The following is a 19,686-nucleotide window of genomic DNA, read 5'->3' on the forward strand; positions in this document are numbered from 1 at the left end:
CGGGCTCAGAGCGTCTCTCCTCAGGGCCTCGGTCCTGCCCCCGTCCCCCACCCCCTGGGGAGGGTGCAGGAAGGGAAGAGGTCTTGCTCCGGCACTGAGGGACCCAGGTTCGAATCCCCCCTCCACGGCCAGCTTGCTGTGTTAATTCTGGGCAAGTGACAGCCTGCCTGACGGCAGCCCCCCATGAAAGCTGAGCGAAGAATTCAGACCCTGTAGGGTCTTTGTGGCCTGGGCAAGCTAAGGTCTCAAACACAGAGGACTTGCACATACGAAAGCCTTAAGAAACTGTGCTGCTGCTCTATCCCCCAAATCCAGAGAGCTGCAAGGACCCCAGCTCCGTGGAGTGGCTGGGGCTTCATGTCTCACAGACGTTTGGTGCCTCCACCTGAGCCACGTTCATTTCACCAACAGGCCCCATTGGGGATTATACATGCTAAGGCCCCAGGACAGCCTCTCCACTCCAGGATGTGCCAGGTGTTTTCCTGGGTCTGCTCACCACCTGAGGGGGGGTCATCCCCAGAGAGAAACGGCAGCACGCTGGTGCCAAGGGCCATGCCCAAGGAATCACCCAGTCCCTGAGACCTGGCTGAGCGCATGTCCAGGCTCTTGGGTAGATGGTGACAGAGATGCAGGTCTTGCCTCTGGCTATGAAATGAGGGCTCCTGCACCCCAACAGTTCTTGGAGGAGCCCTAAGGGCTCACGGGGTAGGCGTGAAACCTGCTTCAGACTCTAGGAATGCATTACCCTAGGAATGCACCAAACTGCCCAGAGATCTCCCCTCCTCCACCCTTGCCTTGATGAATCCATCCTGGATGAATCACAAGTCTGATCATATGGTCCCCAGCTCAGAGGTCCACAAGGACTTGCCAGCTTGAGATCAAGACCTGGACTCCTGGGTCCTGCTGCCCCTACAGCCTCACGGGCCCCACTCCTTCCGGGCCCGGGGCAGCGGCACTGCCTGGGACAGACCCCGCTGCACCCACCCCTTCATGCCACCCTGGGTCCTGGGTGTCTGGTTACTTCTTCCTCCTTCTGGGCTGTGAGGGCAGGGAGAGGGTCCATCTGGCTCCCCACTGTGCTCCCAGCCCCCAGTCCCAGGCCTGACATCCGACAACAAACGTGATGCACCAACAAGCTGGGGCTGTCAGCCTCCAGGCCAACTGCTGCCCAGTGTCCGAAGAGGAAGGTGGGCGTGCTCCATCTCCCCCACTCGCAGCCCCCAAGGGAGTGTCTTGTCTCACCTTCAATTTCCCCTGGGGAGGCAGGGGCACAAGCCTCTGGGACCCCCTTATGTGACAAATGCTATTCCTGAGAGAACTCATTTGACCCTCACAACCTCTGGGAGGCAGGGGTTATCACGCCCATTTCACAGATGAGGAGACAAGGCCCAAGGTTAAAGGACCTGCCACCAATGGCCGCATAGGAAAGGGAGTGGCTATCCCAGCAGCGAGGCTCAGGGCTTCGGGCTCAGAAGGGACAGGTGAGGATCCATCCTGGCCCCGCCTGACTCCTTTGCTCTGATGTGCAGCTGCCTCTGGCCTGTGTTTGGAGAGCATGTGCAGCTGGGGGGGGGGACCGCCAAGCAACGCCCAACCCAGCTCTTCACCCACAGGGAGCCCCGCCTCCCTCCTGCCCTGTCTGGCAAGCGCATGCCCAGCCACAGGTCCCTGCGGCCTGTCCCTCCTGCCCGGTGACCCTCAGTTTCCCCATTTGTTGAATGGCAACATGTCTTCCCCTGACAGCTCAGAGCGCATGGAGGCGTCCAGAAAGCGGAAAGACTGCGGGGCAGCAGCAGGTAATAAAATCTGTCCCTCTCGCCTCCAGCACACCAACCCCCCACTCCTCCGAATCCACCAGGCCTCTCGCTCCCCACTCCCGCCCCCTTTCTTGCCGGGACAACTGACTGTGGCTCATGTCCCACTGGCCCCCATGGGCCTCTGTCTACAGGGCTGCCAGAGGGAGGCCTGACACCTCGCCTCACCCTTCGGAACAAAACACAGCCCTCCCCTGAGGCCCACCCCTTACCGCTGAAGCCCCGCCCTCTCACAAGGTTCCGCCCCTTACTGCTGAAGTCCCGCCCATGAGCGGAGGCGTCAGGCGGCTTGCCATGCCGGTCACCACATCCTGCTCCCCAGCTGTTCTCCTGCTGGCTCCAGCTACCCTGGTCTCCCGTCCTGGAGCTACTCCCTCCTACTAATTTCCTGTCTGGTGTCTTCCACAGCCGCCCCCCAGGCCTAGATGAGTCCCCATTTACTCTTTAGCACCCTTAAATGTCACCTCTTCGGGGAATTATTTTCTGACCCCCGTCAAGGGACACCCCCCCCCCCCCCCGCCCCCAGATGTTTTCAGTATTCTGTACAGTTCCTTCAAAGCAAGGTTCCTGGCGCGCATGCGCAATCATTTCGGTAACATCAGCCTCCCTCCACCGGGCCCAGTTCCCAGGTGTCGCCAGCAGAAGGTGGCGCGGACCCGGAGCGATCAGCGCACGACTGCTGAATGGTGGTCGGGACCCAGGGAGCCGGCTAAGTGTGGAGCCAGGCAGTCAGGTGTGAGGATGGGGGCGTGGCCACGGGTGCCCCAACCCACTGCTGCCCACGCAGCGGGTTCCTGGGAGGAGCCACCCACCTGGAGCTGGTAAGGCTTTCCTGCTCGGATCAGCTGAGAGACGAGGAAGTTTGTGTGGAAAAAGTGCACGTTCTCATCCAGGAAGCCGTGCAGGATGAGCAGGCGGTTGGGCCTGGAAGACAAGGTGGGCGTGAGGGTCTGGGGCGAGACCCCCTTCTCCCGCCCATAGGCAGTCGCGCCACAGTCCACGCTCAGCCAGGGCTGGGGGCCCAGGGTCCCGCCCCAGCCCCAGGACAGCGAGGGCGGAAGCAGCAGCTCATCAGCAGAACGTGGCGGAACTCAAATCCCGTGCACAGTGCACAACTGGCGGGTCTGGGAGACCCCTCACTTCCTTCCAGGTGAGGAGGGGAGGGGTGTGCGCAGAGGCTGTGCCTGGAATGCCCTGAGCTTGGGGAAGCTTCTGGAGCAGTGCTGCCCACGGGCACTCTGAGACGATGGAATGTTCTAGACCTGCGCCACCCATCACCGCCAGGTGGCTACTGAGTGCCTGACATGTGGCAAGGGTGGTCGAGGAACCTTACTTTTTAAAATTTTGATTTATAAATAAAAATAACTTATTGAAGTGACACTCACACAACCTAAAATTTACTAATTTTAAAGGGATTTCGGGGCATTTGGTGCATTCACAGTGTCGTGCAACCATCATGTCTATCCTGAGTTCCAGAGCACTTCCATCACTCTGGAGCAAACCCCTGTGCCCATGAGCAGGCACTCCCCACCCCGGGCAACGACTGGTCATCTGTCTCCACGGTTTTACTGTTCTAGTGAATTGGGATGAATGTGAACGTAAATCAGAGTGGCCACGGAGCAGTGGGTTCTGAGCTTGGCTGCATGATAGCACGCCACTATGGAGCCCAGGTCACCCTCCAGACTAGAGAGCAGCCTTGCAGGGAGAGGGGCCCTGGCGGGGTCAGCCTGTGACGAGAACCCTGGCACTAAAGGTGGGGCCCAGGTTCACCAGACAGAGCCACACCAGAAACTGGCCACGCCAGTTTCTTTTCAATTGGCGAATCAGAAGCCAATGCCCAAAGCCTTGACGTGGGACATCAGAGCTGTTCCAACACACCTACATGTTAGAACCACTGTGGACCTGTGTTCTGAACCACGGTGTCAAAACCCACAAGACAGAGGCCGTTCAGGTTAAAAACTGACTCAGGGGGTCCATAGTGGGCCGCGTGTTTGGGGGATGAGGGGAGCCAGCACGTGCAAGGTGTGACTCTAGACCTTCCCTTCTATCTTTCTGGGGGCAGGGCTGGGGGGCTTCCCTCCCTCCTCGCTCCAAGAGAACCCAGGCACCTGCTTTCAGTGAGGAGTGGTGAGGAGGGAGGGCTGCAGGAGCAGAGGGGACCAAGGGGCAGGCACAGTGGGAGGTGTGGAAGCCACGCCCAGCCGGCCACAGGCGGGCCAGCTTCATGGACGGCCAGCCCTGGCGACCCTGAAGTCAGGGCGGGTGGGGGCCTTACTCATTGGGCAGCTTCTCCACGTGCAGGGCCACGGAACCCGCCTCGTAGCCAAGCTGGTTGTTTTCTGGGACATCCATGTAGCGTTCTGTGTACCCTGTGTCGTAGGCCATCCAGACTGTGACCGGAGCACCTGCGATGGCCACCTGAGGGCCACAGTGGATGGAGTGGGGGGGAGAGAGAGAGAAAGAGAGAGACACATACACACAAAGGTCAGGTCCTGGGAGCCTGCGCTTGGCCGGCTGTCCCGGGGCCTCCCCCGGAGGACGTGAGGAGCGGGCATGCACACGGGGGCTGGCAGGGGAGGGGCCCTCAGACGTGTCTCCCCCGTGGACCGTGCATTGTCTCGGGAGGGTGGGTGAGCTGAACGAGCGCGCCGGGGCCGGGATCGGCCCCTCCCTGGGCCCACTGCCTTCCTGCCGCCTCCGCCTCCTCATCGCCGCCCCGCGGTGCCCTGACAGTGCCGCCGGCCTGGGGGCCCCTCCCCCGACGCTCTTCACACCATGCCCCACCTCTGCCCATCCGAGGCCGGGGTCCCGGGCTCAGCCTCCCACAGAGAGCTGCTGGCGGGGTTTTGTGCAGCCGGACGCCATCCTGGGGTCAGCAGTGGCGGGCAATGAGGAGGGGGGCTCGGCCCCATGGGGCTGCTGCGGGGAGAAACAGCCACGTGGCAAGGCCCCTGCCAAGATGCCTCCCCCAGGGGGGCGGGCTCCAAGGGGCACGGGTGGGCGCTGGCGGACAGGAGGGAGGAGGTGGGGACAGGACCCACCTTGAACACCTGGGGCTTGTGGATCAGCCCCATGAGCGAGAGGAAGCCTCCATAGGACCAGCCGTGGATGGCAACCCGGCTCAGGTCAATGAAGCCGTACTTCTCGGCCACGAAGTGCAAGCCCTCCACCTGGTCCTCGATCTCCACCTGGCCCTGGGGGATGAGGCCAGGCACCTCTCAGTGGCCTCCTCCCAGGCACGTGCCCTGCTGTCCCACCTCTTCCCTTGCAGGGAGCCCTCTTCCTCTTGGATCAAAAGCAGCTCTCTGGAAGCTACCCTTCTCTCCAGGCCCCATGCAAATCTGCTGTCTGGGGTGGCGGTCAGACAGGCCTGGCACCAACCCTGCCCCGCCATCCCCTGGCTGACTCTGAGAAAGTCATGTCCCTTCTCTGGGCCTCAGTTTCCTCATCCCCAAAACAAGGACGTCAACATGAATAGGACCGAGTCTACAGTGGGTGTGAGGATGAAACGAGATGCTGAGTGTCCTGTACTCTGAGGCCTGGCGTATGCTGAGGCTTGATGAACGGCTGGTGTCATCACCATCATCACCACCGCCAGGACCACCACCACCATCACCATCCACGTCACGATCACCATCGTTATTATCACCACCACCACCATCAGCACCACTTCCACAGCCACCAGTGCCTGTCTTGCCCAACCCTTGGGACTTCCTGCTGATCAGGCCTATACTGACGTGTCTGGCTGCATCTGGGTTTTAGGCACCAGGTGGGGCGTGTGTCTACCTGTCTCCCCATAGGCCCAACTCAGAGCTAAGCAACAGAGTGGATGTTCCCTCTGGTTCCAAAGGCCGCCCCACTTATGACTGACATCCTGGCCAGGACCATCCTTGATGAAGGTGCCCCAGGGCCGCCCCCAAGCCCCAGGTCCCCCTTCACCACACAGGAAGGGACTGAGAAGAGATGTTACCATTTGGTTTTTCAGGGCCCCTTCAAATCGGAGCCCTCGCTGACAGGAGCCCCTGCCGTCAATCACGACCACGGCGTAGCCCAGAGACGCCAGAGTGTTAAGCCGCAAATACTTGATTCCTTTGAAGGAGTTATTGACCAGCTGCACCTGTGGGGAAGGCGAGATGAGGCGAGTGTGAGAAATACAAGTAAAACACCGAAAGGATGGGCTAGACGGGAGAGACGCCAGCGGGATGGGACGGGGGCTTACAGCCTGAAGACGGGGCCTGTGCTCTATCGTGAAGGCTATGGATGGCCCTGGGCAGGTTGTGGAAGTGGCGGGGAGGGGAAGGTCAGACGGGGGCCCACTGTGCACCAGGCCTTGTGCTTGGGATGTGCTACAGAGAGGAAGGCCCCGGCCAGGCTCCCTTCTCGGCCAGGGACTCTGCCCCAGGCCCTCCATGGAATTACTCCCTTATTTCTTCAGCCTCTTTCTTTTCTACCCTTCAGTTATCTCTAAAAACAGACACAAAAACTGCTGCGGGTGGCGGGCACTGTTTCCCAAGTGACGTCACTTACGCTAGTCCCTTATTTGGCACGATGAATGTTTGGGGCCTTATCGTCCTCTGCGGGTAGGGGCATCCCGCTGACTGTAGGGTGTTGACAGCATCCGAGGCCTCTACCCACTAGATGCCAGGAGCATTCCCCCACCCCAGCTGCGACAACTACAAATGTCCCCAGACATCGCCAAGTACCACCTGGGGGACAGACCACCTCCAGCAGAGAACCGCTCTCTTAGATGGACCTGCTTGCCAACCTGCCTGCCCGGCCTGTCCCCTTCACAGAGAGCTGGGCCCAGGGCCCTTGGCCACCTCTGTCCCCAAGCTGGTGACCAGGGGTGAGAGTGGGTCACTGCTGGGCAGGTGGCCCAGACACACACGCCGGGTTTAGGGGGGCTTCCCAGAGGGACACGGGAGTATCAGCAGGTGAAAGAGTGGCTGTGCCGGAGAGTGCGGTGTGCGGAGAGCCAGGGGCCCCCAAGGACCCTGCGTGGTCAGTGGGGATGGGGAGGGGCACTGGGGGAGGGGGGAGGGTGTGGGGAGCAGGGCAGCGCCCACCTGCGGACCTCCGTACACAAAGAGGACAGTGGGGTGCTTCTTCCCTGGCTGCACGGCGTGTGGCTTGTAGATCATGCCATAGAGCTGCACATCCGAGCGTGTGTGGAAATGGAAGATTTCCGGGGGCACGTAATCCGGGGGACAGCCTGCGGAGACAGAGTGGCTGTGGCTCCGAGGGCCGGGCTGGGCCGGGGCGGGCCCGGGAAGCCCACCTCGAAGCAGGGTCCATGTCTGGCCGACGCCCACACTCCCCCAGCCCCGGAGGGTGGACCGGAGGCACCCCATCTCCTGTGCTGCCTGACAGTTAAAATCAGAGGCTGTGCGCGGAAGTGACCCTGCACCCTGTGAGCCAGCTCGGGCCAGGCCACAGTCTGGCTGGGACCAACTCCAGAGCCCCGACACTGGCTCATCTAGTACGGAGGTGATGACAGCGCTGGGATCTGATTAATGGACAGTTTTATGGTGGGGAGGGGGCTCTCTCTGATTTTCATGGTTACCTGTATCTTTGCAAAGCAACACTGGTTTTCCAATCCAGTGGTGAAGACAACTCTTCCTTTAAGTTCATTTAGGTTAAACAGAGTGTCAATTTAAGAGGAAAATAAGTAAATAGTGATGTAGGTCAGGGGTCTGCAAATATTTACTGTAAAAGGCTAAGTAGCAAGTATTTTTGGCTTTACACGCAGAAGAGCCGTCGTGTGTCTCTGGGTTGTAACCACACTCGTCGCTCTGTATCCTCAGGGGATTGGTTCTAGGGCGCTCCTCAGATACCAAAACCTGCCGATGCTCAAGCCCCTCATGTGAAATAGCACAGTACTTGCATAAAACCTATGCACACCCTCCCACGTGCTTTAGCTTTAAGTCACCTCTAGGTTACTTATAATACCTGATACCAAATGTTATGTAAATGCGATGCAAGTGCTATGTAAATGGCTGCCACGCACAGCTCAAGTTTTTCTCTTTGGAATGCTCTGTGGTTGGCTGCATCCATGGATGCGGAACCTGTGGCTGGGGAGGGGCTGACTGTACTTGACTCTGCTGCTGCTGCAGCCCCGAAGTCACCACGGGTGATGCCGAAATGACTGGACGTGGCCGGAGTTGGCCCACGGGCCAGCTTGCCAGCTTCTCACAGATGTGGCGAGACTGGACTTTTGGGGCAGCGGTGCCCCCATCTGCCTGCCTGCACGCCGGGGGCTGGGGATCGGGACACCCGCGCCCCCAGTGCTGCCCCACTGGCTGTGCTGGGTGCCTTGGCAGGCCCCTCCCTTCCCTCAGTTTCCTCTTCTGTGAACCAGGGCCAGAGTTCCCACACTGTCACATCCATGGTGACATGGGGAGAGTCAGGGACTGAGCTGTCACATGGAGGGGGCTGCTCACTTATTCAGCTTTCGGGGGCGGTGATGTGACAAACTGTTTTCCAGCCCATAAAACCCACCCCAAACTCCAGGGATTCCTATTTCCTACAATGTTCTAGAAATCTGCAAGTGGCAGGGCTGGGTTCAGGGAAGGGCGTCCTCTTTAGTGAGCGCTTCCTATGAGCTAGGCGCTACGTGAGCACTTGGTTTACATCCCATGGGCTGCCACTGGACCGTTCCGTAGATAAGGAAACATTTCAGCGAGATGAGCTGACTTGCCTTCGCCTCCCCAACCAGAATTGGAACATGGGGTCAACTGGGCAGAGTCCTGGCACCCTGGAGGCTCCTGGGCAAACTGACAAGCTGCCTCGTGCTCCCCGAGGCCCCTCACGACCTATCCCCGGCTCCTTCCACAAACGAAGGCTTTGGAGCGTCTGCTCTGCACAGGCGCCCTTGGAGACGGCCGCCCCTGAGGACGAGGATGGCCCGTGTAGGGACCTCATCCGTCTGGCAGAGTCGGCTCCTGCACTGAGTATGTGCTCCATCCATAACAGCAGCACAGAAGCCAGAGACTGTCTCGGGGGGCCCACAGGACAATTCGGGGCCTGTGGTTATGCTCGACCCGCTCTTGGGGCCGTGCCGCTCAATGCCTTGCGCTCGCCCAGGTGGCCCCCTCTCACCTGCCTTATTTACCAGGCCTGCGACGAGCAAGCTGGGGCTCCCAAGGGGAAGGACTCGCTCAAGAGCCCGGGGGCCTGGGGCTACTCACTGGCCGCCTCCATCATGCTGGCCCAGAACCGGGGCTGCTTGTGCAGGGGGTCATCATCGGGGCCGCTCAGCTTGTAGACGTGCACGCAGGGTGGCGTGCCCACGCTGCTGTAGTGGCTGATGAACATGTCGAAGTTCTGCAGGCGGGACGGGGTGCTGAGACCGCGGGGCGCCTCCCCCTCCCCGCTCACCCGCCACCTGCATCAACCACATGCCATCTTCACCCCGTGTGGTGTGTCCCCCTACCTAACTCTGCTGCTGTTACCACCAGCCCCGCCTTGCAGATAAGCAGACTGAGGTGAGAGGAGCCTGTCCCCTGGCCAGGGGACCCCAGCGGAGGCCGCTGGACCCAGCGGGGGTGGGGGTCAGAGCCAGACCTGCCCGACGCCAGAGTGTGCCCATCTTGCTGGTTCTGCAGCCAGCAAACGGCCACTGGCTGCTTGCCCGGGATGGGGGTGGCCCTGTGCTCATGTTCCAGAATGCTGCCTGATCTTCCAGAATGTTCCAAGGGAGGGAGCATCAGGGAGGTGCCCACCTGGCTCATAGAGCAGCTGTGGGAGAAGCCGGGCGTGGTGAGGCGCACGATCTCGCCGGCTGACTCGTAGCTGACCACGTAGAGGTGGTGCTCCAGGGGCGTGTCCTTCGTGCCTTGGAAGTACACCAGCTTCGTCTCCTCGTTGACCCAGATCTGCAGGGGCACGGGGGCTCTTGGTGACAGGGCCGCCCTCCCCACCCCCAGGGAGGGCCCAGCGTTCTGTGGACCGGGGACCCGTTCTCTCTGAGCTGGCTTGAGCCCACAGGCTGGACAGCTGTCTGGGAGACTTCACAGACCCCGTGGGGCAGGAGCAGACCCCACTAGGGCTGGGCTAACTGCGTGTTCTCCGGTCTGACTTGCAATCAGAACTCCGGGTCCGGACAGCTCCTTCCAGGCAGATCCAGATCAGCCGCTGAGGGGGGCTGAGGCCCCAGTGCTGGGACAGAGGCTGAGGGAGGGCCTGTCCTGGGCCTGCCAGTCACCGGCCCTGGTCCCCAGTGGGGACAGCCCACCTCTCTGACCCAGGTGCTCAGGGTTAAGAAGTGGTAATTCCCTGCCCCACCGGTTTCCTGGGGCAACGCCCATCAGAGCCCTGGCATGGTTCTTAGGCACTGTCCTCAGGAGGTGCAGGAAGGAACCTTGCTCTGGGGCCGGGAACAGGCACTGCCTTGCTGGGGCTGACCACGCAGCACAGACGCTTAAAGAGGCACTTCAAAAAGGCACATCCTCCGAACCGGCAATTACACCCCTGGGAATTGCTCCTGAGGACTCCACCAGAGAGGTGAGTTCAAAACGAAGGCACAAAGATGCTCCAAGTGTTCTTCAGACTAAAGAGAGGTGACGCCCTGAATGCCCAAAAGACGGACTGGCTCCATAATTATGGCACAGTTCTCCGTGGCCACATAAAGCTGTACTGTCTAAAAAAACCCTACAAATCCTCTAAAATTATGATGCTCCTGTGGAGATGGGTGAAAATAGGAAATATTTGCAGTGATTTCCCCCCGTGGTCACCTCTGAGGCGGAGTGGGGAGGTCACAGGGGTCTGGGGTGAGGATGGAAGGGGATTATCTAGAACGATTCAATTTTTACAACAAACACTGATGTGTTCGCTGTCACTGTACTTGAAAAATAAATGCTGGTTTTCTAGAAATGGAGGATGTCGTAGGAAAACCCCACACCACAGGTAGTTAAGTCGTGTGCTGCTGTCGTCACAAGGACCATGTGAGAAGATATGCAGGCAGGAAGGATCTCCAGGCGGGGGACCCACCGAGGTCCGGGGCCATGGCACAGGCCACATGGAGCACGCGGCCGTGGCGGCGGCAGAGGGCTCTCTTTCCCTTTTTAATTCTTAAAATGCTTTTTTTTAAAGAAAATTTCTGGGTAAAAAGATAAGGCATGCAGAAGGTAAAACTTTCACGTTAAAGAAAGGTTTTGGGTTTTTTTTTTCGGCCGCATTACACGGCTTGTGGGATCTTAGTTCCCTGAGCAGGGACTGAACCCAGGCCCTCGGCAGTGAAAGCGCCGAGTCCTAACTACTTGACCGCCAGGGAAGTCCTTAGAGAAAGGACTGTCTTGTGTGTCTGCCAGATGCTGCGCTGAGGGCGTCAAAGTATTTTAAAGCAGGGTCCTCACCCAGGGCTGTTCTGCCCCCCAGGGACGTTTGGCAGCCTCTGGACACATCTGTGGTTGTCACCCCCAGGGTGGGGGCCAGGGACGCTGTTCCACACCCACAGTGCCCATCTCTGGCCCCGAGTGTCCATGGCGCCAAGGGAGAAACTGCTGTGGAGAGGACCAGCGCTATCTGATGGTCCCATCTCACAGGTGAGGAAACTGAGTCTTAGCACCCAGCTAGCGAGGGGCCGAGCGAGGCTATGAGCACAGGGGCCTCCAGTGAGGTTCAACCACAGCAGAGCGACTGAGTAGGGCCAGGTGTGGTCATACGGGAACGGACACGGTTACCTACAGAACCGGAACTCAGCAATAACACTTTTCTCTTGCTCGAGTGTTTTCTAACCACTATTTCCCACTGTATGAAGAGCACAGCAATGTACACTTGCATGTTAACCTCTCGAATGTGCCCTGGGGTGGCCTCGAAAGGTCCACGCCTAGACCTGGGGCTGCCGGGTCAGGTGAGACATAGGTTGACACTGTAATAGATGCCGCCTCTGCACCCCAGAAAGGCTGAGCCACGTCCCCTGGCTGCGCTGCCCAGGGGTGCCTGGCCCCCTTCTCTTGGCAGCCCTGGGCAGCACACCTCTCAACTTAAAAAGGGTTGGCCACATCTACTCCTGGTTATTTGTATGGTTTAGCTTTTTCCATCTAAGTCTTTGGTCCAGGAGGCCTTTATGCTGGTGTGAGGTAGGGATCCAGGAGGTCTGATTAAGGGGTCTCTTTGGAAAATCTGGAATTCTGTAGACCTGGACCCCAGTGAAGATACTCTGGTCACATTTTTTTTTTTTTTTTTTTGCGGTACGCGGGCCTCTCACTGCTGTGGCCTCTCCTGCTGCGGAGCACAGGCTCCGGACGCGCAGGCTCCGGACGCGCAGGCTCAGCGGCCATGGCTCACAGGCCCAGCCGCTCCGCGGCATGTGGGATCTTCCCAGACAGGGACACGAACCCATGTCCCCTGCATCGGCAGGCGGACTCTCAACCACTGCGCCACCAGGGAAGCCCTGGTCACATTTTTATGATGGAGCATCTGGGTCGGGGAGTGAAAGGTGCACCTCTCAGCTCTGCAGCTGCATCTTTTGTTCCCAAACCTCCCGGGGCAGGCATGGGGGTGGGCCCCCGTTGGAAGCTGCAGGACAGTTCTACGGTGGGCACCACCAGTGTCCCACAGACTCACAGACTGCTGTCCTGGGGACAGGTGGCTTCATGGAGTGGATGGAGGCTAAGTGAATGCTCCAGGTGGCACTGAGAATGGGCTGGGCCTCACCCAATAGGATCCAACAAAGGATGCTCAGGACAGCCTGCTTCCTGGACCCAGGGTCTCCAGCTGGTGGGAAGCACAGCCCCCGTGGCCCTCGGTGTGCAGAGCAGGAGGGAGTGGCCGGGTGGGGGGGCGGGGAGAGAAGCCACAGGCCCGGGGGGTCTGGAGGGGGCGGGAGCGCGTGTGCATTGTGTCTGTGCACATATGCGTGTACAAGCATGCATGGAGACTCGGGTACCTTGGAGCCGTGCCTTGCCAAAACCTCCCATTCGCCGCTGGTCAGTGTGATCTCCTCCTTGATGGGGCATTTAAATTCATCTGGAAGAAAGGAAAAGAGGTGAAGGGAGCCCGGGAAGCTATGATGGGGACTCAAAGCACACGAGTTCTCCACGGAGCCCAGGCATCCAGGTGATGGGCAGGTACACCGGCTGGGCCCCAGGGATGGTACAAGGACCCGCCACACCACGGCCCAGGGAGCGAGGTGCAAGGTTCCCACCATGTGGATGGGGCGCCAGCATTTCCCCAGAAAAACCAGGGATCTGCATTTTTATCAAAAGCACCCAATTTTCAGGACTTCCCTGGTGGTCCAGTGGTAAAGACTCCGCACTTCCTCTGCAGGGGGCGCGGGTTCAATGGCTGGTTGGGGAACTAAGATCCCATAGGCCATGCGGCCAAAAAAAAAAAACACCCAATTTTAGAATCCTGCAGTCTTCCATGCCTGGAAGAATCCGCCACCTTCCATGCCTGGACCTGTGACTACTTAGGCCCCGTAACCAGATCTTGATTAAACTCTGGGGCTGAGCAAAGGCTCAGTGGAGTTACAGGAGGTTTTTTGGTGGGTAGGCCTCGCTTTTGAATTTTTACCAGGTAAATAACAATACGGAATGTGTCTTGCCACATGTTAGAAATTATTAAGACAGTTTATGAGCACTGGCTAAAATTGTTTTCTTTCCTTTCCTTTTTTTTTTTTTATTATTTATTTATTTATTGGCCACACTGGGTCTTCGTTGCTGCACATGGGCTTTCTCTACTTGCGGCAAGCAGGGGCTACTCTTCGTTGCGGTGCGCAGGCTTCTCATTGTGGTGGCTTCTCTTTGTTGCGGAGCATGCGCTGTAGGTGCGCGGGCTCAGTAGTTGTGGCGCACGGACTTAGCTGCTCCGTGGCATGTGGGACCTTCCTGGACCAGGGCTCGAACCCATGTCCCCTGCATTGGCAGGCAGATCCTTAACCACTGTGCCACCAGGGAAGTCCCTAAAATTGTTTTCTATCCTCTTGGATCTGAAGCAAACTACTGACCACGTCACCTAGGGAGGGACAGATGTCCCCGCACAGATCCACAGGGCTGCACAGTCAGGAACTTCCAGTGCAGAGACCTGGGCCGAGTGACTTGTCACAAGAAGACCTGGGAGGGAGGGCTGTTCCTCCGCCCCTCACTCACCAGGGGCTGGATGCGCCACTTCCTGCCCACTCACGCCTTTGCTGACACCCACTCTGCTGGGCCCAGGCAGGGAGCCCAGTCGCACAGGCCTCCTCTGGGGCCGGCCCTGCCGACACGCCTGCTCCCAGTCCACAGTCGCTGTGCCCTCAATTCTCCTGCTGCCCCCAGGAGGCCCCCAGGAGGCCTGGGCGATGGCTCAACCTGCTGGTCCCCCTGCCTTGCTCCCACTTACTCTGACTGCCCTCAGTCGTCTTCTGGGCTCAAGCCCACGCTGCTCACGGCCCAGAGGGTCCCGCCGACCATGCCAGGCTCCTCCCTCCTCCCTTCCCGGCCCCTCGCTGGGGAGCCACCTGTGTCACCTGGACACACTCCTCCTGACCGGGTCCCCCAGCCTCCTGACCGCCCTCCCACTCGGCCGGGACGCCCTTAAGGAACCCACTCCTTTGGCCTCGCCTTCTGGCCCGTTCAGTCGCCTGCAGCAGGCGGAAGCCTTGAGGCAGGGTGGTGGGGAGGATGCAGTCAGGGCGCCAAAGGGCGGAGGGGAAACCAGCAGGGCCCACCTCAAAGGCAGGGGTCCCCCGGGGGCACCTGCCGTGAGCCCCACTCAACAACCACCAGGCAGAACGAGAGCTCTTGGCTGCCCATTTCAAGAGGGAGGATGAGGATTTCTCCAGTGAGATCTCCAAGGCGAGGGGGTTTCCAAACAGGAAAGCAAATGCTGACGAGCATCTCTGAGACGGCTCAGCTGGCCTGTGACGGCCACGCTCAACCCTGAAGGACAACAACGCCCAGACGGTGGTCACTCCTTGGTCCCCATCTCACCTGACACCCCAGCAGCTTGTGGCTTAGTCTGTTCCTGACCCTCGGGCTCCTGTGGCGCCTGAGCCCCCCCCGGATACCCCCTCCCTTGGGTGACCGTCTCCACACTGTGGCGGCCTCAGTCTCCTTAGCGGGCATGGCCTCGAAGCCCTGTGGCTCATCCAGGACAGTCCCACCCCCAGGGGACAGTGGGTGGTGTCTGGGTTCATCTGTGGTTGTCACGACGGGGGTGCTCCTGGCATCGAATGGGTGGCAGCAGGGATGCTGCTCCACACCCCACAGGGCCCTGACACCCCCCAGAGAGTGACCCGGCCCTGATGTCCACAGTGCCGGGGAGACCCTGCTCCAAGCTCTGAGAGCCCTGGCTTGGCACTCAGACCACACCCTACTTACCCAGGCTCCGCCCTTGGTGCCCCAGCCTGTCCCCAGGCTGAGATGCCATCCGTGTGTGAGGACACCCACGTTCCCACTGTGGATCCACCCTGGTCCCCGGAACCTGCACGGAGCTTCAACTTGAACATGTCCAAAACCCAACTCAACAGTTCTCTCCTAAACTGTCCCCTCAGAGTCTTTCCGTCTCAGACTGGAACTCCAAAACCCTTTCAGACGTCCACGCCGTCCCTCTCTCTCTCTCTCTCAGACCCCAGTGCAATCCACCGTGTCAGCTCAGCAGTCAAGTACATCCAGAATCGGGCCCACCTGGATCTAGAGCAGAGTCAGCTCAGCCCCACTGCCTGACCCCAACTTTGTCACCTCCCCCCTCCCTCAGGCTCTGCTCCATGAACAGCCACAAGAATCATTCTAAACCGGCCGAAGGTCAACGGCAAAAGTCCTAGTCCTCCCCGCGGCCCACGAGGCCCTGTGCCACCTGCCCCGTCCCCTCCCTGCCCTCCCTTCCTCCCTGTCTCCCCCTCGCTCACTCTGCTCCAGCCACAAGGGCCTCCTGGCTGTCCCTCCAACACGCCAGGCCAAGCCCTGCCCTGCCGCAGGGCCTTTGCACGGGCTGACCCTCGGCCTGGAGCGCCGTGTTGTGGCTGCTTCTGCCTCCACCCGGTCTCTGCTCTGTGGCACGTTATCCACTGCTGTGCCCCTGGCCTCCTGGCCTCTCACTGTATTTGGATGATGCCTGCCTCCTCCACCAGAGCAGAGGGCTTCGCTTTTCTCTTCCTACAGTGATACCCACCCCCCCACCCCCACCCCGCACCTAGGGCGGGGCAGCTTTTCCTATAAAGAGCCAGACAGCACAGACTTGGTGTGCAAAGGGCATAGCATGTAGTTGGCGCTCAATAAATACTGCCGCCTGAATAAGCCGGGAGCTGGCTGTGATAACCCTGCCAGACCAGGAATGGCACTGGGAAAGGCCGGCCTCTTAGTCATTGGCACCCACTCCCTCTGGGGCCGGACCAGGGAACAAACCACAGGCTTGAACCACAGGCGATGAGCAAGGTGTTAGTCAGGGTCGCTCACCTTCCCCGGGGCTGAAGGGCTGGGTCCAGTCGTAGCCACGGGGCTTCAAAACGGCGGTGACTTTGTACAAGTGGCAGAAGCCGGTCTTGCACTCGTTGGCGCGGATGAAGCAGAGTTCGTCCTCTCCCTCTGGTTGGGGGAAGGGATAGAAGATGTCGTGAACCTGTCCGGGCAGAGAGAGAGAGAGGATGTGTCAGAGGCGGGGGCTGGGGTTGGGGGGGGACACATCCCTTTGAGAAAGGGGAGGCTCCGACTGCCTGGCTAGAGGTCAGACCCCACCGACTCTCCCTCCGGAGCTGGCTTCTCCACATCGCCAGCCCCCGTCCAGCTGGGGAGCTGGGGGCGGGGACGCGGGACCCTGGCCCGGTCGGGGCACACACCCCTGCCCTTACGTTGATCCACACGTCGGTGACCTCCTCGTACACCACGTGCGGCTGGGCGCTCCTGGGCACGGCTCTGGCGAAGGCTGCCCGCTGCTCCTCGTTCTCGGCGGTGGGGATGAACAGGGCCGGGGGCAGGAGGACAAGCTGAAGCCGCTGCTGCGGCCGGTCCAGGAACATGGCCCAGGCACTGGGAGGCGAGGCAAGAGAGGACCGGCACCTCAGGGGCCAGCGGAGGCCAGCCAGGGCCCGATGGCCCCCTTTGCACACTTGTGTTTGATCAGAACGGCGCCTCCTTTGCCGACCTCACTGACACCTGAGCAGGTGACCCTGCAGCACGCAAAGGGTCCGTAACCGGCACGCCCGCTAAGGGGGCGTGCAATCCAGCTTGTTCTGAAAATACCTCACATCATTTGTAAACTTGGCAGACTTCTGCCAAATCCTCAGCCTTTATTTATCCTTTGTTTCATATTCTACTCTAAGTGGACAGTTTTTTTTTTTCCCCCAGTCGTGCTGCATGGCCTGTGGGACCTTAGTTCCCTGACCAGGGATCGAACCCGCACTCCGTGCAGTGGAAGCACAGAGACCTCACCACTGCACCACCAGGGAAGCCCCCAAAATACTCTTCTTTGGATCTCCCCCTGCATCACCGAAAAACGGACAAGCCATTCTTGGCTTGTGGACTGTATGGTAACGGGCAGCGGGCTGGATTTGGCCCCCGGGTGGTGGTTTGGGGCCCTGGTTTAGAGGTGTCTGCCCCAACTTGGGCAGAAGAGGTAGAAAATGACTGCGAAGGGACACCTTCTACCTAGTGAGGGAGAAACTCACTATTTGCCGTCACGCGTCCAGCCGGCCCTGGCGATGTACTCCACCTTCGGGAAGAGTGCGCTGAAGGGTTGTACCAGCTCCTTCTCTTGCGTCGACACAATCTAAAAGCAAAGCAGACTCGGGTCACAGTCCGGCCTGCCCATATGCTGCCCAGGAGGAGACAGCCACTGTTGGGGGACACTGTGTCCCCCCCCCCCGGCTCCACATGTTGGAGCCCTAACTCCTGGTACCTCAGAAGGGGGCCTTATTTGGAAACGGGGTGGTCGCAGGTGTGACTAGTTCAGATGAGGTCGTACTGGGGTGGGGGGGCCCAACCTAACAGGACGGGTGTCCTTATAAAAAGGGACAGAGGCACCACTCAGGCAGAGAACGTCTTGTGACGAGACACAGGGAGCAGGCGGCTGTCTCCAAGCCAAGGGGGGGCTGCCTGGAACAGATCTTCCCTCAAGGCCTCAGAAGGAGTCAGCCCTGTCAACACCTTGATTTTGGACCTTTAGCCTCCAGAACCGGGAGATGATGAACTTCAGTGGCTTAAACCTCCCAGTGGTACTTTGCTATGACAGCCTGTTGCCTGGAAACCAAGGGTTCTGGCCTGGGCTGTCACTGAAGAGCCGGGTGGCCTTGGGTAAGACACAGCCTCTGGCCGCTGCAGCTTCCTGGAGGTGACACGGGGCTGGCAGGGCATCTCCCCAGGAGGGGTGACAGGAGAAGCGGGCAGGGCCTCAGCACGGCCCACACCCAGGCTCGCCACCAACCCCCGCCTGCCCCACCTGCCTGTTCAGTGGGCAAAACCCACGCCCGCCTCGGGACCTTGCCCATCCGACGCGGCCAGGAACCATTTACAACAGCTGGTGGGGGCTCAGCAAAGCCACTTAGGACAGATCCCTGTAGAATCTGCGTAATGTTCTGGTCAAGAGTGCAGAAGGGGTTTGGTTAGGGCCTAATCATGCCCAAACCCAAAACCACCCCCCCAATCATGAAAATAGGTGTATTTAATCTCACGCCTCTTTTATGAAACATTACATGAGAAGCCATTTTGGCAAAAATATGCAGGGGCTTCCCGGCTCGTCCGCCTGCTCCAACCTCTGCCGCGAGGGGCGTCGCCCTCTGACATTCCCACGTGGGGCTGGGCATCCCTACAGCCCTTCTCCCCTTAGCCTCCTCTGCCCTCCTGGCTGTGGGGTCCTAAGGAATGACTCCCTGGGCGATGAGGACCCTTGTCTGCGACGACGACCAGCTGACAGAGGGAAGGATGCAGAACAGATGGGGCCGGTGAAGTGATATGTGAGGAGCTGCTCAGAGGCTGGGGTGGGGCACCCCTGGCCTGAGGTCGGGGTGCTCCAGGCAACTGCTCCCCACCCCTCTGAGTTCCCTGTTCTGGAAGCCCTGCGAGCCACCGCCCTCGCGTGCCCGGGCGTCCCCTCCCCATGCCTCGGGGCCATCGGGAGGCAGGTGGGGCTGGGCTCACCACTCCCCGACTCGGAGTCCAGGTTCAGAGTGACGGGCGGCAGGGCCCAGCCTGGAAGCCGGGGCTCCGGGCAGAACCTCTTCAGGTTCAGTTGGCCAAAAGAAGCACCTGCCATGCAATGGGGGCGAGCAGCCTCCGGACCCGTCTCCCAGCGCACACCCCGGCCCTCCTCTCCTCATCCAGAAGCTTCTCCCGGGCGCCCAGACCCCTCTTACCTTGCCCTGACTGTCGGTCTGAAACTCAGCCAGTTTCAAGGCGATCTTGGGATTCTTGCTGCCTGCAGAAACGAAAGCGAGGTGGATCTGGCAGGTGTCGCCAAGAGGGCTCAGAGCAGGTGTTGGGGGCGGTGGCTGGGGTGGGGGGTCATCCTCACAGGCAGTGACATGGCCGGCGTGGGGGGAGGGGAGGAAGGCGCCAGGTGGCCAAAGGTCTCTCTGTAGGTGCGTCACCCTCTCTGGCCCAGGCACAAAGTCCCCCAGGCAGGACTGTCTGACTTTGGGCCTGGACCTTAGTCCCGACAGTGACGTGGCAATGTCTCTGCTGTTTAAGAACATAGGTCAGGCCTGGGCTGGTGGGAGGGCTGTGAGGGGGACACAAACACGAGGAAGATGCCTCTCTGCCTCTGGAGAGCTTGAATGCTGGCTGCAAAGACAGCACACGCCCGTAACAAAAGCACCAATGATGCAGAAAGGTGGCCCACGTCCCAGTGACACAGCCAGTCTTCAGCTGTCGGGAGGCAGGTGGCCTATAGGCTGGGGTGACCGAGACATGCCCTCCAGGGTGGGATTTGGTTCAGGCCCCTGTTATTCCTACGACGGATC

At 59.9% G+C, this 19,686-nt stretch overlaps 1 protein-coding gene across 7 annotated transcripts in view; it reads right to left on the bottom strand.

Moving 5' to 3' along the window:
- DPP9 (dipeptidyl peptidase 9) overlaps positions 1 to 19,686 on the bottom strand; it is a 41,207-nt gene that overhangs the window by 1,154 nt on the left and 20,367 nt on the right. For 5 of the 7 annotated variants that reach the window (XM_029216250.1, XM_029216253.1, XM_029216254.1 and 2 more), the window contains 12 exons: positions 19,081 to 19,142; positions 17,398 to 17,498; positions 16,582 to 16,759; positions 16,190 to 16,352; positions 12,703 to 12,782; positions 9,536 to 9,688; positions 9,002 to 9,137; positions 6,881 to 7,026; positions 5,785 to 5,931; positions 4,856 to 5,008; positions 4,090 to 4,232; positions 2,627 to 2,738 (listed from right to left, as the gene is read on the bottom strand). In XM_029216250.1, the coding sequence (XP_029072083.1) occupies positions 2,627 to 2,738; positions 4,090 to 4,232; positions 4,856 to 5,008; positions 5,785 to 5,931; positions 6,881 to 7,026; positions 9,002 to 9,137; positions 9,536 to 9,688; positions 12,703 to 12,782; positions 16,190 to 16,352; positions 16,582 to 16,759; positions 17,398 to 17,498; positions 19,081 to 19,142 (1,574 nt within the window). Of the gene's footprint in view, positions 1 to 2,626; positions 2,739 to 4,089; positions 4,233 to 4,598; positions 4,734 to 4,855; positions 5,009 to 5,784; positions 5,932 to 6,880; positions 7,027 to 9,001; positions 9,138 to 9,535; positions 9,689 to 12,702; positions 12,783 to 16,189; positions 16,353 to 16,581; positions 16,760 to 17,397; positions 17,499 to 19,080; positions 19,143 to 19,686 lie in introns of those variants that run through there. The other 2 variants (XR_003792618.1, XR_003792617.1) reach the window with 2 other exon arrangements.

Source organism: Monodon monoceros, unplaced genomic scaffold (assembly GCF_005190385.1).
Source record: "Monodon monoceros isolate NGI ecotype Baffin Bay Population unplaced genomic scaffold, NGI_Narwhal_1 Super_Scaffold_12, whole genome shotgun sequence".
Lineage (NCBI taxonomy): Eukaryota > Metazoa > Chordata > Mammalia > Artiodactyla > Monodontidae > Monodon > Monodon monoceros.